This window comes from Ptychodera flava, chromosome 17 (genome assembly GCF_041260155.1).
Source record: "Ptychodera flava strain L36383 chromosome 17, AS_Pfla_20210202, whole genome shotgun sequence".
Taxonomy (NCBI): Eukaryota; Metazoa; Hemichordata; class Enteropneusta; family Ptychoderidae; genus Ptychodera; species Ptychodera flava.
In genome coordinates, this window is record NC_091944.1 from 38,231,275 (window position 1) to 38,248,528 (window position 17,254).

Below are 17,254 nucleotides of genomic sequence, written 5' to 3' on the forward strand. Positions count from 1 at the left end.
ACCTGTTCGCATTCTACCGTGTATTGCTACCATTCAGTTACATTTTTAACGCAAGTATTATATAGTTTCTTTGGTCCGATGATGTTTTACCAGTTACCCTTACATAAAAATCAGTCACTGACGATATAACCAGTCAAATGAGATGGCAAATATAGTCCCAGGATGTCAATACTTTGATACTTTGACTCTCGTTCCTAAAAGAACGAAGTGATTATAGATCTCGACTTTGCTTTTCTGCTTTTTCCTGAGAACACCACAAGTCATGGCTTCATTTTTTTCTTGCTGTTCTGTAGATTCCAACCTAATATTCACTGAATTGTCACGGGGTTTACTTTTAAGCAAAACTTTGAATTTTCACAAGAATTATTTTCCTGCAGAAAAAGGCCTATTTTGAATACGGTGAGACTGTCACAAACACAGACTATCCATGTACTGAGGGTCCTTGTCTGACCAGTTACATAGTGATACCACCTGACATATATTTTACAATGTATTTATGTATTTACTACCCATATAAGATAAAGTTAAAATACAAATTCCCATGCTTTGTGTATGCTCTACTCATGGTGTTCCCATATTAATTCTCATGGACAAAACGAAATCAACAATACTTCATTTACATTTCTCTGTCTTTATTTCTCAAATTTTGTGAATGTTTCTCGTGAAATGCTTTGATATAATCAGCACTGCTATGTTCAACAGCACAAACAGAATTTATAAATAAACATCAGATCTTTGTTTAACAGTTTGCTTTCATTTCTGGTTTGCCAGACTGCAGCCAAAGGACAGAAGTAACCTTTCATGCCATCTCTCCTGGTAAAGATTATTGTGAGAGAAGCCTTTATAGACTGGCACTGGCAAACTACTATAGACACATAATACTTGTATTCAGACAACAGTGCTTTGACTTCAGAGAGTGAATACATTCAGAGAGTCAACTTTGTTTACCAACGATTAATATCACCTATGAGGCTTATTAATAATACTAGCCATCTCTTTACAGTTGTCTAATTTCAAACACCACCCTGGCTGGCCAATCCTCTACAAAAATAACTGAGTGCTCCTTTAATCATGTCCCGATCATTGTTTACTGTTGGCATTAATGTTGTCATAAACATTTTGCAATTACTTGAGAAGACAGTCTTTTTTAAATTGAAAATTGATTAACTGCAAGATCTACTTACATTTATCAAATTCTAGCTCTTTGAAATTTTATCACAGGCTGCATAGTATTGTCTCCTGATTACCTTATAATGTAACTCATATGAGTGTTGCATTGAAATGTAAGCACAGATCATACTAACTCCATCAACTGTTAATTCAATGTTGTCAACAGATCATCTTCAATGCCACACAAGACTTGAGAGGGCTGTCATACCACTGGACAAGCTACCCCTGGTTACAGTGTTGAGCATTATCAGAAGTCATATTAAACTTCATTTTATCTATAAGGCCATTTAAAGAAAATTCTTTGTTTGCCATCCTTGGATTTTTGAAAAACCTACCAGCCAGCCAGATAAAAAACAAACAAAGACAAAAACAAGTGTATTTACATAAGCTCAACTTTTATTTGCTTTCCTTTGGAAAATAATATTTTTATTTGTAATAGTGTTAACATTGTGCTTGTCTTTTCAATTTTCTCTGAAAACCTAGCAGCACATGGATGGAAAACAAAGAATTTTATTCGAAGTGCCTAAAAATACTGTACACAACTGTCATATATTGACTTATTTCACATTGTTGATAAAACACTGATGCATTGAATATCTAAGTCTTGTCAGATCTTGCCATGAATGGAAAGTCATCATTGACTGCATTATGATCATGGTAATGATTCTGTAAATTAACGATGAAGTAGTGATTACACAGAATACACAATGGTTTTATAAGTGAGCTAGCATTTTATTATCTTGAAACTTGGCTTACAAACAAATTATTCAGTGGTACTTTGAGTACTTAATACAAAATAAAACTGGAAAAACAAACAGCTTTGGAGATTAGATACATGATGTAATCTTTCAAATCTTTCATTTAATCATTCAACATCAGCACCTTTTTCAGCCTCTACTATTGAGTCATTTCAGTATTCCATTAAACCATCCACTGATTTACAGACATACAGTCATTTCAGTATGTCAGTATGCCATTAAACCATCTACTGATTTACAGACATACAGTCATTTCAGTATGTCAGTATGCCATTAAACCATCCACTGATTTACAGACATACAGTCATTTCAGTATGTCAGTATGCCATTAAACCATCCACTGATTTACAGACATACAGACATTTCAGAGTCTCTTAACATACACAAATTCCTTGCTATCTTTGCTATAATGAAGCACAAACACTTATTCTTACACAACATCATTTCAAATGGCTTTACAAGTCAAAAATTTAAGGTATAGGGATATGCATTTCTTCCTTGTTTGACAAAAAATTCATTGAAACTGTCGTAATATTGCTAATAAGATATCACTTCCATTATCTATTTAGTATATATCAATTGTTCTAGTATTCTGAGTTGACTTTGTCAAAAATACGTCAACTGCTTGTTTACTGTATGATAATTGCACATTTATTGTTGATGCAGTATGCAGTCAGAAAAGAACAAGATATATTAACTCCGTGAACCAGTTGAAATTAGCATGATAAAAAGGTGTCATGTCAATCTTCCAAAATGTGTCTGCAATTTTTGTTTTAGGCTCTCGAACGTTTTTTATAAGGCAACGATTATCTGACCAATAACTGATACCTTTCAAAGTAATAAAAGGAGGACAGATTAAAAAATACAAGACACACTTTGGAAGATTGACACAAAACCTTTTGATCATGCTAATTTTGACGGGAAATACTGCAGCATTAGAGCAATTTTTAAGAGCTTATTCAAACTGAATGTCACGTGGTCCTTATGTAAAAAATTGTAAAATAATACAAAGCACAGTATTTGCCAATATCTAGGCTTCCAGAAAATATATCTGCAGAGAAGGATTCAATACTTGTCACGGAATCTTAAGCAGTAACATTGATTATTTTGTGTCATTTTAGGTCTCAGTTGTTCTATGCTATATCTATAAAGTATTTGGTATCTTGTGGAAATGTAAGCGTCTTGCTCTGACCAATAATTCTAGCTAAACATGAAGTATAACACAGACATGAAACTCTGTCAGCATTGCACATACAATGCTTGTGAGAAAAAGAAACAGCACTGACAGGTTTTAATATTGAATCACAGCATATATATGCACTGTGTATTTTAGTATTTGTATTTGTATATTGACTATGACAGCCTACTCTACGAACACCGTAAAAATTAATGATTGCTGATATACCAATACATGCTGTTATGAATTATTTGTTGCAAAAATTGAAAAATGCTATTTACAATGTCATAGTTTGGTAATACTGATATATACGGTGGGTTATCTCTGACTTACTTGACAACAACAACATACAAATACAGGTATACACTGTAGCATCTTACAACTGGAACACACCGTTGTCACATAGGTGATACAAATATATCTGATATGCTTAATTTCAGTACAAGGCTAAAAATGGCACAAATGATATGGGCTATAATATCATATTTACATGTTCAATTTTGATGATAGAATATAGAGATACACCATATTTGCACACAAGGCGACAAGATTCAGAACTGAGCTTATGCCATGATACCAGAGAAACTTGGATGATAATTCTTTGTACTTGGCATCTCCAGCAAAGTGTTTGCTGTCCAGGTGACCAACGTGATTTTCAAATCCTTTCTTCTTTTCAATTACATTTCTTTCAATCATGTAGTTGATCATGATTGATGTGACTATTATATTGCTGATGGTACACAGTATGGAAGTTAGCAGAGAGCCAAACTGAAATAGAAAACATACAAACACTTATTAACAGGTGGCTTTAAGAAAGCTGATTATTAATACATGTAGCAGCAAAAAAACACTACTTTAGTCCACTGCTATGATTTGGATGGCCCATTACATATATTCAGCATTTCACAGACCATATTTCCGATTGAAGAGGTCAAAGGAAATTAATTATGGTATCATGACCAATAATTTCAAAATTTTTAAAAATCATGGGTGGCCTAGCAATTTCAAGGACTCAATTTAGTTTTCAGTGACTTTTCCTGGACTCTGCAGCAGGCTTTGAAATACAAAGACTTTTAAAAGAATACAGTCCCTGTTTACAATAAGTTCTATCTGCTGGCATACCTGAATCTTGGTCTGGGTATTGTCCATTGATCCAAGAGGATGAACAGTCAGAAATGTAACCATGGTGACAACTGATGATATTGAACCAATGAAGAAGTACTTGGGGAAAAGTTTACTCTGTATGGATCCAAACATGTGTCTTGGTAAATTGTGAAACATTGTCAATCCTATAAAGGAAAGAGTAAAGCTTTCAAATTGGATTATGCAATACAAATATCAATACACAGTGATTTTGCAGATAGTAGGGTCATGACCCTGCAGAGTTGGGTCATGAACTTGCAGAATGTAGGGTCCAGAATAGACAGACAAGAGACATTCATAGCAAACAGTGAGAAAAATGTCTCTATCTGATTTTCAATGAGATCATTACTTTACATGTGCAATTACTTGCAAGAATGCAAATCTCAGATCTAGTGGTCATTTGCACAATAAGAGATTGTTGCCAATGTTGCCAAGCAAGGGTTGGGCGATATTTTCTCTTTCAACAAGCCCATTACAAATGAGACAATAAATTTTCATTGCTATGGCAACCTCACATGACTAGAATGTACCCAAGGGACAGAAAATTTGGATGCTCAAATATTTCAGATACTTTTCCTCTGGTCTTCCTCCTGTGTTGGCTCATTTTGAAGCTCTTGGAGTAAATAAAATTTTCACCACCTTACACTTAGTACAGATATGCTGGCCATTTTGGATTTAAAATATCAATAATTTTAGTTGGTTTGTTTCTCTGGAACCAAATTTGCTCGGTAACCCCTGACTTCTGTTTTAGATTTGAAATGATAGTTGAAAGTTTCCTTTGGGAAAGTTTAAATGAAATTTAAATCTTCCATTTTTGAGGCATGTACAACCTTTTACACAATCGTCAATCATCGCGTTCTAATGAATAAGAATGCAAACTATCAGGTAAAAGTAATAATAGATATTGGTTCAGACATTGAGTGTAGCACATTCAGGTTTGTTCACACAAGAACTTTCAATTCTCCTTACCAGCAATGAAAGTGACCCAGAACTGCATTCCAAAATATGTTGCAAATGTTAACAGATGGAGAAAGTTGACAACATTTGTTGATACCAACGGTTGTACGAAGTAGAACAAACCAATCAATACCACTACTACAGCCAAGGCATGTGCTGGCTGACCAAATCTGAAAATAAGATGCAAGACATGTTGATCATGATCTTCCTTGTGAATGATATGGACTACATTTAATTGTGATGATTGAACTAAAGAATGAAGTATTCATGTCAGAAAGGGAGACATTCAAAGGTCAATCAATTGCATCAAATGACAGTTTCTAACAAATTATAGGATGTTATCATCTCTTACAATCTGTGACAGTGATGTCAATTAACTAAACAGCATAGCAACACATAAAAATGCACCTCTAAATTAAACTTAAATTCCCAAGCACACGATTTACTTTAAATCAATACATAAAACCTGCTTTCAAACAAATTGTCTTTTCTCATACTTGCATGAAAGATGGATTTGGTTTCATTTTTCACTTATACATTAGATTGATGGGTGTGAGTTCTCTTGACAAAGTATACTCTGAAAGTTTTCAAATTTTGTCTCTTCAATTTATAACATACCATTATTGCTTACCTGCATTAGCTAAAATAAAGATAACAATCAATTACTTGTAAGATGTACCGGTAGAAGTGAGATAAATGGATCCTTTAACAGGAAAAGCTAACTATCTTATAATAGAAATAATAGGTCTTAATAACTTTAAATATTCCTTGATGTTGATACAAGGCAATGATAATAAACTTTTCTTTTACTATGTAACTCTAAAAATATCAAAACAATTCATGGCAGCTTTACCACAAATCATGACATGACAAAATAGATGGGAAACAGCATAGTATAACCTATGCTTTCATTAACATACATTTTTTTGGCTTTCAAGCTAAACATTCCATAGACCAGTGTATTTATCTTCTGAAGGAAGTAATCAAGTTTTATGTCTCATAAAAGTCCTATGTTTTTGTGTTTCATGGATGCTTCTAAAGCTTTTGATCATGTAAACCATTGGACACTTTTTAAGAAACTTATTTTTAGATGAATTCCACTTATCATTGTTCGGCTAATTGCTTTTGGTACAGATATCAGCAAATTTGTATTAAATGGGGATCCATTGTATCCCCTGTTTTTAATGTTTTAAACGGTGTTCGGCAAGGAGGCATTCTCTCGCCACTTTTGTTTAATGTATATATTGATGAGCTGAGCTCTCGTTTGTCAACTTGTATAATTGGTTGTTTATTTGGTGGTAGAATTTTAAATGATATTTGCTATGCTGATGATTTAATCATTTTTAATCCCTCAAGCAAAGGCTTACAGAAACTAATCTACCGGTATGTCTATGAGATCTATGCTAGTGAGCACGATATCTTGTATAATCAGAAAACAAGCGACCTAGTGGCCGATATAGCTCCGCTGTGTTTATGTAGAGGATAACTATTTTGACATATGTTGATGAAGAAGGTGGAAAACTTTGATAGCTCAATGCAGTGGCCAGAAAAAAATGCCTAAAATAGCTGCAAAAATGCACAATTGAAGATTTCATCATACTTTGAATACATCACATCAGATCATCCCTAAGAACATGTCAACCAAAGCTATCTGATGAGTAGTTTTTTTAAGAATGAAGTTTTCTGAACAAAAATGGCAACAGTTGCCCCCAAAAATAAAACTTGCAGATTTCATCATAATTTCAATAAATATCATTTAGTTTATCTATAGAAACCTGTATACCAAATTTCAAAGCTATCAGATGAGTAGTTTTGGAAATACACATTTTGACCAAAAATGGCAAAAATTGCCCCAAAAAAACAAAATTACAGATTTCATCAGAAATTAAATATATATTACTTAGCTTATCTGTAGAAACCTATATACCAAATTTCAAAGCTATCAGACCAGTACTTTTTGAGAAACACATTTTTTGACCAAAAATGGTAAAAATTGCCCCCCAAATTGCAAAATTGCAGATCTCATCATAATTTCAATAAATATTATTAAGGTGATCTGTAGGAACCTGTATACCAAATTGCAAAGCTATCAGACGAGTAGTTTTGGAAATACACATTTTTTGACAAAAAATGGAAAAAATTGCCCCAAAAATACAAAATTGCAGATTTCATCATAATTTCAATAAATATCATTAAGTTCATCTGTAGAAACCTGTATACCAAATTTCAAAGCTATTACATGAGTAGTTTTGGAAATACATATGTTTTGACCAAAAATGGCAAAAATTGCCCCAAAAATACAAAATTACAGATTTCATCAGAAATTCAATATATATTACTTAGCTCATCTGTAGAAACCTATATACCAAATTTCAAAGCTATCAGACCAGTACTTTATGAGAAACACATTTTTTGACCAAAAATGGTAAAAATTGCCCCCAAATTGCAAAATTGCAGATCTCATCATAATTTCAATAAATATTATTAAGGTGATCTGTAGGAACCTGTATACCAAATTGCAAAGCTATCAGACGAGTAGTTTTGGAAATACAGATTTTTTGACAAAAAATGGAAAAAATTGCCCCAAAAATACAAAATTGCAGATTTCATCATAATTTCAATAAATATCATTAAGTTCATCTGTATACCAAATTGCAAAGCTATCAGATGAGCAGTTTTGGAAATATACATTTTTTGACCAAAAATGGCAAAAATTGCCCCAAAAGTACAAAATTACAGATTTCATCAGAAATTCAATATATCACTTAACTCATCTATAGAAACCTGTATGACAAATTTCAAAACAATCAGACCAGCACTTTTTGAGAAATACATTTTTTGACCAAAAATGGCAAAAATTGCCTTAAAAATGCAAATTTGCATATTTCTTCACAATTTGAACAAATCTGAAATAGATCATCCGTAGGCACATATGTACCAAATATCAAAGCTATCTGACTGGTAGTTTTGAAGAAGAAGATTTTTAAAGATTTTTTTACCAAAAATGACAAAAATTGCCTTAAAAATACAAATATGCAAATTTCACCACGATTTGAACAAATCTGACTGAAGTCACCCTAAGTAAACTGCATATCAAATTTCAAAGCAATCGGACGAGCGGTTTTAGAGAAGATGATTTTTGTAAAAATACCAATATGCAAATTTCACCACGATTTGAACAAACTTAAGTGAGGTCACCCCAAGTGAATTGCATATAAAATTTCAAAGCAATTGGACTTGTGGTTTCAGAGGAGAAGGCAATTGTTGACGGACGACGACGACGGACGACGACGACGGACGAAAATCAACCTATTTGATAAGCTCCGCGTCGCTGACAGCGGAGCTAAAAAACTGTCTGTATGATGATTATTCCAAGTGGGTTTAAACTTCTGAATGTCCCCGTTGTTCATCTTAATGGGTTGAATTTCACTTTTGTAAATTCATACAAATATCTTGGTGTTTTTATTCTAAGTAGTTTTATGGATGACGATGACATAAGCAGAAAAGTTTGTTTACTTTATATCCGTGGCAACTTTCTTTTCAGAAAATTTGCATATTGTTCTAGTCAAGTTAAAGTTAAGTTATTCAAGTCTTTCTGTACAAATTTAAATTGTTGTCATCTTTGGTCAAATTTTAAATTAAGTTCATACAGCAAAATTCGTGTTGCATATAACAACTGTTTTGGATGGCTTTTTAATCTCTCTAGGCGATGTAGTGCTAGTACTATGTTTGTTATGTTCTCTGTGTTATCATTTGGCGAGTTAATGAGTAAGTGTGTTCATAATTTTATCAGTAGAATACAACAATGCAAATTTTTACGTCAAGAATATTTATAATTGTATATATACAGATTCATATCAGTGCAGGCATTTGAGAAATATTTTATACTAGCTAGTATTTTTGTCGGTTTTTGAGTGTGAACAATTGTACTTTCTACTACCATTTTTTTCTTTTTATGTAAAGTCTATGGTCTTGAGCCTGATATAATAAATAAATAAATAAATAAATACATTTGTCTGAGTACAATTATTGTAACATCATCTGCATTCCTGTATTAGTAACATTTTGGAAACATTTTAATGCATTGTTTTATAGTATTGGAGAATTTTGTTCTATTCTGCTAATACAGTGCCTGGCTGCGTGGTTTACATTGATTAATAGGTTACTCATATGACCTCATGTGACTCTACATAACCCCATGTGATTCTACATCCTGGTTGCTGATATCAGTCTACAAATTTGATTTACAACTACAGCTAACAAAAATAAAACACTTTACCTCAGAATGCTGCATTTCTAATTAAACTTACTTTCTCTTCTATAAATGACAACAGATAACTGAATGCTGTGTACGTGTAAACTGGCATGCCAACAAAGGTGAAACAGAGGACATGCAGGTAAAAGCAAAGCCCAGTTTTCAACGTGACGGCTTTAGATTATAAACAACTTAAAAATATGACAATTTGGGTGTATCTATAAAGTGACATTACCAATGTTGAATAATTTTAATTGTCAAACATGTTTATACACATATGAATATTAAATAATTCTTTAGAAGAAATCGAGCGAAAATATTATACTGAGTGAGGTCTATTAATTAAGTTTTTAGGAAATAACGGTTTTTACAATGCGCGTCATAGCGAAAGTGCATATTCCTTTTGGTTCTTATGAAGTACTTTAAGACTATAAATTGCCAGCAAACACTCACCTGTATTTTGGCCAGTTATCTTTAATGTATTTGAAAACCATGACGACAAATGCGCAGCTATAACGTTCCTTTGCTCAGCACGTACGCTTTCGAAGCTTACCGATACAGCTTCCGTTCCGAGTATATACGGTTTTCAACCAGGATGTCAATCCCGCTACACAGCGCCCTCTAATTGACATCATATTCACGCAGGGCAGGTGGGGCAGGCAGTATCTTCAGGTCAGTTTTCCTCTTCGAATCACATTAAAACCGATACCGGCATATGTCTGTAATTCTGTCATTTGCAATCGGTTGATAGGAAGTAAATTAAAAAATTTAAATCAAATGGAGCTATATTTTAATTATATGAAATGCGAAGTTTGACCGAAGGTCAAAGGTCATTGTAGTCGTTTTGCCCAGAAGAAGAAGTGGTCTCGTCTGTTTTGTGTGCACATATCATGTGTTAGAGGAACTGTTTCCCTTCAAAGTGCCAAATGTCGACAACGTATCATAGTGTTATTGCAGGTAAGAAGCCGTAAAATCAGTATTTTGACCAATGTGGTGTGCATAGGGAAACGGAAATGTGGAAATTTGACGCACAGCGATAAATCTCCGGAAATTGGGCGTGAATGAACGAGCAACATTGACAACAGACTTGAATACAGTGCATGCAGTAGACTGCAACGGCATGTACAACGCAGATGTTCGGCTACTCGCTATAATTAGTGTAGGCAGTTAACCCCTTGCGGGAGTAATATATCTTGAAACTTTGTACCCGTGGTAGCAGTGCTATAAAGATAGCAATATATACTTTATGTATTGCAACAATCAACAATACATGCAAAAATCAGGAATAATTTTATCTCTTTAACACGACGCAGGTGCAGAGTGATCTAATCCACCAGGAAATGATACCCGAGGCGTTTTAGTAGTCTCAATTGAAAGAACTTGTCAACGCATTTAAAAACAGCACCGTTAACAACGGTAGAATAAGAGTGATTACTAGCATGTACCGTGATATAAACTTTGCTAGAAGCCTGACAGACAAATGCAGTATACCTGAAGAACTGACTTGTGCTTAACGTAGTCAACATAAATACTGGATTACTGGGGACCGACATGAACTATGATTACGTGGTGTTAGCTCCTTAAATTGAATATCATAACTTCTGGACGTCTCACAACAAGGTAAATATTCCTGATGTATTTTATTCTCTTCTCCTCTAAGCAGATTTTGTGTTTCCAACGAAACATGATTCATGACTACAGTGTATTTCCAGTGATATCGGACAACTAATTGTCTGTGATCAGATGAATTAGCTTTAAGATGTTTCATCTCTGTCAACATAATCATTTTTAAGAATTGCAAGATTCATTGATACTATTAAATATATTGCAAAGAAATATGTAACAAAAGTGAAGTACTGATTTGTTTTACAGATACACATCATGTGCATTGATGTTTTTTGCAATATGGTTTGCAATTATGTTTTTTTTTTAGAGCCAAGTAACATTTCTACTGTTTCACATCACAAAGATAAATCAAAGCAGGTGGGTGGAGGGACGGTGCTCAAGGGAAATTTAATAGTTGTCTCCCACATCACAACAAAGCATTGCCAACATAGTCATTGACCAAACGTCTCTTGTACATCATTCAAACACAAATCTGCATGTACTGACACTTGGGGCAGCATTCTATACATACAATTCTTTAATTTCAAAATTTCAAATTGATTAGCTATTTGTCATTTGTATTTTTGTCCTTCCAAGAAGGTATGAGGTCAAGAGCTTAAAAATTCCAATTTGAATTCATATTGTAGTCTTACAGTTAAAGTGCCAACAATATCAGATGAAAGTATATATATGCTGTAAGATTATCTGTTTTCTTTGGAAACATGATTTTACAAAACCCTATTTTTGAATGTTGACATGAGTATAAATATGATAGCAAAGTTTAATGTAAGGCATTGAAAACCTGTGTATCATATACTCAACTGAGTTTTACGTCGTTCTTCATGTACATGTACATACATATAAATGGCAACCTCAGTACATTCTCACATGCAGGATTTGCACAGACTCAAAATTGAAAAGTAAAATTTTCATATATGTAGTAGAAAATGTTATGTTAATTGCTTATAAACGGAAAACCTAATTTTCAAATAGAATGTGAATGAACATTTTTCTGTCCAACAGACCTAACAACATGAACTGCCTTTTTTGTTCTGGGAAAATTACATATGTATAAAGTAATTTTCTTTAACCTAATTGAAACTGTTTGTGCTAATGATTGTGTAAATTTAACTATGCAGAAAGTTTGAAAACTTGCAGATCATATCAGTATCAGTAATTCTTTTGCAAAAGTTGTTAGTCAACGTTGTTTATTTTAATTATAGGTCAGTAAAACAGAACAATATACAACCACAGAATATAGGAATGGAAGTTCCCAAGAAAACTAGTGAATTAGATATTTATCTGAGTGAATTAAAGGATATAGCAGAGAATAAAGACACAGATGATAATGACAATACTGAAGATGAAGCAAGCAAAACTCCCGATGGTAAGATTGTATCTTCATTTATTATGGGTTTCATATTTTAGTATTTTGACAATAACAGTTTAAAAGTGAGTGTTTTTTCTGGTCAAAAGCCCAGTTTCTTCTAAAATGAATGTTTAAAATTGTACCTTGTACTTCCATTGTACATTTATTTACTTTATATTTGTAACTGCTAGCAGCTACTGATACATATGAAATATAATATACACAAAAGTCATTGTCATGCCTGAACTTTCTGCTTGGCTTGATTTAAAATTGTCTTCACTATTTTTCTCCCTTTCCCAAAAGTATTAAGAAATAACTATATAATTTATCAATCTTAAACAAATTAAATTTTACTTTTTGAGCTTATGAAATAATGTGAGATAATCCCTAATGATGGCTGAAACATAAGAAAACACACTGGATGAGAGCGTATGGAATCATTTAGATGTAAGTGTCAGGTTGCAGAAATTTAAAACTCATACCGGTATGTCAGTCTATTGTGCAGCAAGCGTTGAAATATCTCAACAAGGATTATTGCTTTCTGAACCTGTTATCACATGGCTAATGCTGATGAACTCTGTCAGTCTGTAAAGAGAATTTAGTACTTACTTAGCATTGGTTCAAGTTCAATGGAAGTGAATTGAACCACCATCATCGAACCGATGAATCAATAAATTTTCGTTCATGTGTGTATACAAGTAATTAAGCTATTAACAGTTTATTAGAATAACGATAATATTTGGTAGCCTTACTCCACCAATTGAACCATCCTCCAATATGAGTGTATGATACTTGCTGCGTATCTAATTATCTGCCAGTAAAAGTTGTTCATTTTTAATTTCATATAAAGGCTTAAAAGCAACACACCACTGAAATCCCTCACTTTAAACCTGAAGCTGAAATTTATACAATGTAGAGAAAGGTACATACATGTATATCATTTCTTCAACTTAAATTATGAAGTCAACTAATGAAATTCTAATCTTTTGTCGGTTTGTCAAATTTAATTGTTTCCCTTGAAGTGTGCGCCTAATTATTTTACTCATTTTCATTTATCTACTAAAGTTCCCTGATATTTTGTGTCAACTAGATGATGTAAAGATTTTAGATAGGATGTGAAATCAAGACAAAACATGCAGATAATGCATCATCTGTTGATAAACGACATATTATATGTATGTTTGCAAATTGGGTGACTTTCAGAACTGTTGCAGTTTTGTTGATAAATCAATGTTATGTATGGTGTGTTTTAATCATTACAATCTTTATCTGAAGATAACATTAGCCGCCTACTCAGTGGTTTAAGTAGCATAATTTATTGGAACAAGCCTGCAGCTAACACAGGTGTGACTTTTATTAAAGCTATCTGCAAACATCCATTGTGTATGCACATTTATATATTCTCCCCAATTTTTCAGTAAAGATATACACTGCAAAGAGATAACCAAATATTTGTTATCAAAATTTATCAGTATTTATGTCATCCAGTATAAAGTTTCTGTTTAAATTACCCAAGAAACCAGGGAAGTGGTTCTTTCTATCACAGATAAACAATTTCAAAAGTACAGATGTGACATTTTCTGGATTTATTTTTGTTGTCAATATTGTAAACACACAAAAAACATCCCGATAATATTTATTGAAGCAAAATAGTAGGATGTTGCCGTTTACCTTTCAATTTCCTCACTCTTGGTATGTAAACACTTGTTGAGCTTCCACAAGAAAAAAAGAAATGGAACAAAGCTCATTTAAACTCAGTTACAAAAAAGCTAGAAAATTTATCACATTGTAGTCAAGAGAGTGAACATTGTTTTCAAATATCAAGAGGCTCTTTATAAATCTAGGGAAGTCAAATAAGTAAAAACAAAAATTAGCTTTCTAGTGTTTTTTTAATGTACTGTGGTATGCTAAATTGCCAGTATTGTACAATGGGTACATTGGAATGTCTCCAAAATCTGTCACTTCCTCTACTGATACTCTATTTATTGCATTGCTTGAAATATATTTTAAACATCCCTGTTCATTTTTAATGTAAAAAAATTCTGTATATTTCCAGCATTACTCAGTATGAAGTGAATTCCACATGTAAATAAATAAAATTGACTCTTGGAGTACATGTCCAACTGATCAGCTGTGCCTAATTCAGTTCAGAATATTCTGTATACAACAACTTTGGCCAAAACAAAACTTGAATTGAAAGAAAGCCAAAATCCTTGCCCGTTAAACTATTTCATGAAGTTCTGCTTTTCGTAGCAATTAGTAACAAGACAACATCATTTGCCAAAAACTCCGTTTTGAGGGCGATTATCTTCAAAGAATTTATTTATTTCAGAGTTTAAAATAAGTCAGCATTGCATATTATGAAAGATGTACAGATATGGTATAGTGTAAATATGCAAAGTGGGAAAATTTGAGTCAAGAATTTAAGTTTTTCAGAGTGACTTGCATGAATCAACATAATTCAAGTGTTTCCATGCCAACCATTTGACTGATATTTAGGGATTAAGGTAGTATGCGCCTCGAAAGTAAAAGACTAAACGTTTACTCAAACTTTCCTTAAGGAATCTTTCAACCATTTACTTTCAAAATCAAGAATAAAAATCGGGGTCACCGTGCAAATTTTGGCACTACAGAAACAAATAACTCAAGATTTACCGATATTTGAAATTCAAAATGGCCGCCATGCCTGTGTTAACTCTACGGAGAAAAATAAAACTTTCGAATTTCGAAAAACTAAGCCGGTGAAGAGTTTTCTTACTCCAAGAGCTTTAAAATGAACCCCTACAAGAGGTATATCAGAAAAGAATTGAAAAAGTTTGAGAGTCCGAATATCTGTCCCCGAGGCGCACTCTACCATTCATCCTTATTGTGGTTTGTCATTGCCCATTGTTTTACAATTTTGTAATTCTGTGATTGTGCCTCTCTTCGTACAGTGACATACGGGTGTATCGTGTAGTCAGTGTAGGTCAGTTACTGGTACTTAGCACTGTGAATTAGCAGTCTGGTCCATAGTATACGTGATTAACCCTGTGAAATCCCAACTATGTCTAGTGACATCTGATTTACATCACAATATCTGCATAAATAGACTACTGCAAGGTGGATCACCCTATTATATGTGTGTGTATGTGTGTACCTGTGCTTGTGAACTGTTAACAGTAATACATGTGCATGTACATGCATCCCCAGGTCTCTAAAGCTGATTAAAACCTTACATTTTATAAGAATGGTGTCACTACATGTATCTGTCCCAAAGTAACTACCGTATGCTTCACAATTACCTCATTAAAAATAAACTGTGTTCCCTTTCATGAGAAAAAACTAGACCATCAAAGTGTCTTTGACCTTTGTTTGTCTTGATGAATGTACTTGATGTAACAGCATGGTGCTCACATGGTACGGTAAACAGTGCCATGAATCAGCTAAAGTGACATTGAAATCCAGTCTCTCCTATGACTACATGTTTAAATTACATACAATGTACATTATGTGAAGGAGGTGCAAACATACTCAAAAAGCATAATTCATAAAAGCAATCACCTATCAAGTACCTGTAAAAGTCTCTTTCCTTTTTAACATGTGCATGAAGAGTTTTTTATGATATAGCCACTTTTACAGCAGAAAGGAAGTATATAATGATCTTCACAAACATCAGAGGTTCCATGCAAGCAATACCTGTCAAATTTCCTAAAAAAGAAATGCATGCAAAGTGTACATGTTGCCCAAGAATGTCAGTAAGGCAAAGTGGTATTTTTTGTATTCATTGTCTGCATTCTTTACTGAAGATTTCAAGTGTGGAATCGCTTGTCTTTATCTGAAACAAGGGTGATGTTATCATTTGATGTGAGCTACTATACTGAATTTGGCCCTTGAAGTATATGGTTATTCCAGCGTTGCCTTTCACTTTGCTTCATTATTTAAGCAATAAAGCACACCCAGCAATGGTATACCACAAGATTTTGACCAGTTCACAACATATATGCATGAGCAATAGCTAGTGCATATATGAAGTGAACTGGTCAAAATCGAGTGGTATACCGTCGCTGGGTGTGATTTATTGCTATTATATCATAACAGTACATATTGAAATTCTGGCATAGAACGTCATAAACAGATTTTTGGTCAAGCTGAGAGCTTGGATGTATACCAGCCGTGGTATATCGCCAATATACCATGGTTCTTTTAGCATCTGACCAATCAGTATATTATAGTGTGGTATCTATCAAGGCAAATACTATAAAAATAACGAACGACGCGCTGCCCATTAACGTTTATTTATGGGCAAGGGCATGAAAAAAGCCGAAAATTAACGGGCGAGGCTTGCCGAGCCCATTAATTTTGGCTTTCCTCTCTCCCGCGCCCATAAATAAATGTTAATGGTCAGCGCGAATTATATTATCAACAAACCCCCCAAACCGTCAAAATTTACAAAAAATTTCCGTGCGAACGACAACGGGGCCCAAGAACTTGTCAGTGAGTAGTGCATGCTCTAAACATTTTGCAAATCCATAGATTCTTTTTAGAAAAGTGTCTAAACTTGGCTCACAAGTGCTCCATTTTATTTTGTGATTGATTATGAGCTTTGTACAAATCACAATTTTTGTTTTAGCTGGAAAGTTACTATGTTTATGATATTATTCATATTCATGGGCATATAAACAAACCATTACTGTGTTTGTATTTACGGGCAGTCACGTGGTTCAGCTCGACCAATTAAAATGCGACGGACAGGGCATGGTAATATACAATGTAATGTGTGTCAACGGTCATCTCAGCTATCCAAGGTTTAATCTGCAATCCTAAAATTCTGTTACCATGAT

General features: G+C 33.6%; 2 protein-coding genes across 5 annotated transcripts in view; one reads left to right on the forward strand and one right to left on the reverse strand.

Annotated features, from left to right (window-relative positions):
- Positions 1-1,881: 1,881 nt before the first annotated feature.
- On the reverse strand, positions 1,882-10,267 carry LOC139116281 (transmembrane protein 205-like). Of its 2 annotated transcripts, XR_011548271.1 has the most exons (5): positions 9,914-10,072; positions 5,218-5,375; positions 4,228-4,394; positions 2,825-3,873; positions 1,882-2,673 (listed from the first exon to the last, which is right to left on the reverse strand). XR_011548271.1 is itself a non-coding variant. In XM_070678888.1 (4 exons), the coding sequence occupies exons 1-4, from the start codon at positions 9,952-9,954 to the stop codon at positions 3,592-3,594; spliced, it is 648 nt and encodes a 215-aa protein (XP_070534989.1). In that variant the 5' UTR covers positions 9,955-10,267; the 3' UTR covers positions 1,882-3,591. The 2 variants fall into 2 exon arrangements, 1 of the variants encoding a protein (XP_070534989.1); XM_070678888.1 differs by having other exon boundaries at positions 1,882-3,873; positions 9,914-10,267.
- A 19-nt stretch (positions 10,268-10,286) lies between these two features.
- Positions 10,287-17,254, forward strand: part of LOC139116279 (rho GTPase-activating protein 18-like) — a 47,980-nt gene continuing 41,012 nt past the window's right edge. For 2 of the 3 annotated variants that reach the window (XM_070678885.1, XM_070678887.1), the window contains exons 1-3: positions 10,287-10,417; positions 10,774-11,080; positions 12,289-12,452. In XM_070678885.1, the coding sequence (XP_070534986.1) occupies positions 12,329-12,452 (124 nt within the window). In that variant the 5' untranslated portion in view covers positions 10,287-10,417; positions 10,774-11,080; positions 12,289-12,328. Of the gene's footprint in view, positions 10,418-10,773; positions 11,081-11,393; positions 11,444-12,288; positions 12,453-17,254 lie in introns of those variants that run through there. The other variant, XM_070678886.1, reaches the window with a different exon arrangement.

Bases quoted from the DNA above. Each gene is read 5' to 3' on its own strand.
- LOC139116281 (XM_070678888.1), bottom strand. From the start codon at position 9,954: ATGGTTTTCAAATACATTAAAGATAACTGGCCAAAATACAG. The intron at 4,395-5,217 runs GTAAGGAGAATT...TTTCCTTTATAG, and splicing joins CTGGGTCACTTTCATTGCTG to GATTGACAATGTTTCACAAT. The intron at 3,874-4,227 runs GTATGCCAGCAG...TTTCTATTTCAG, and splicing joins ATACCCAGACCAAGATTCAG to TTTGGCTCTCTGCTAACTTC.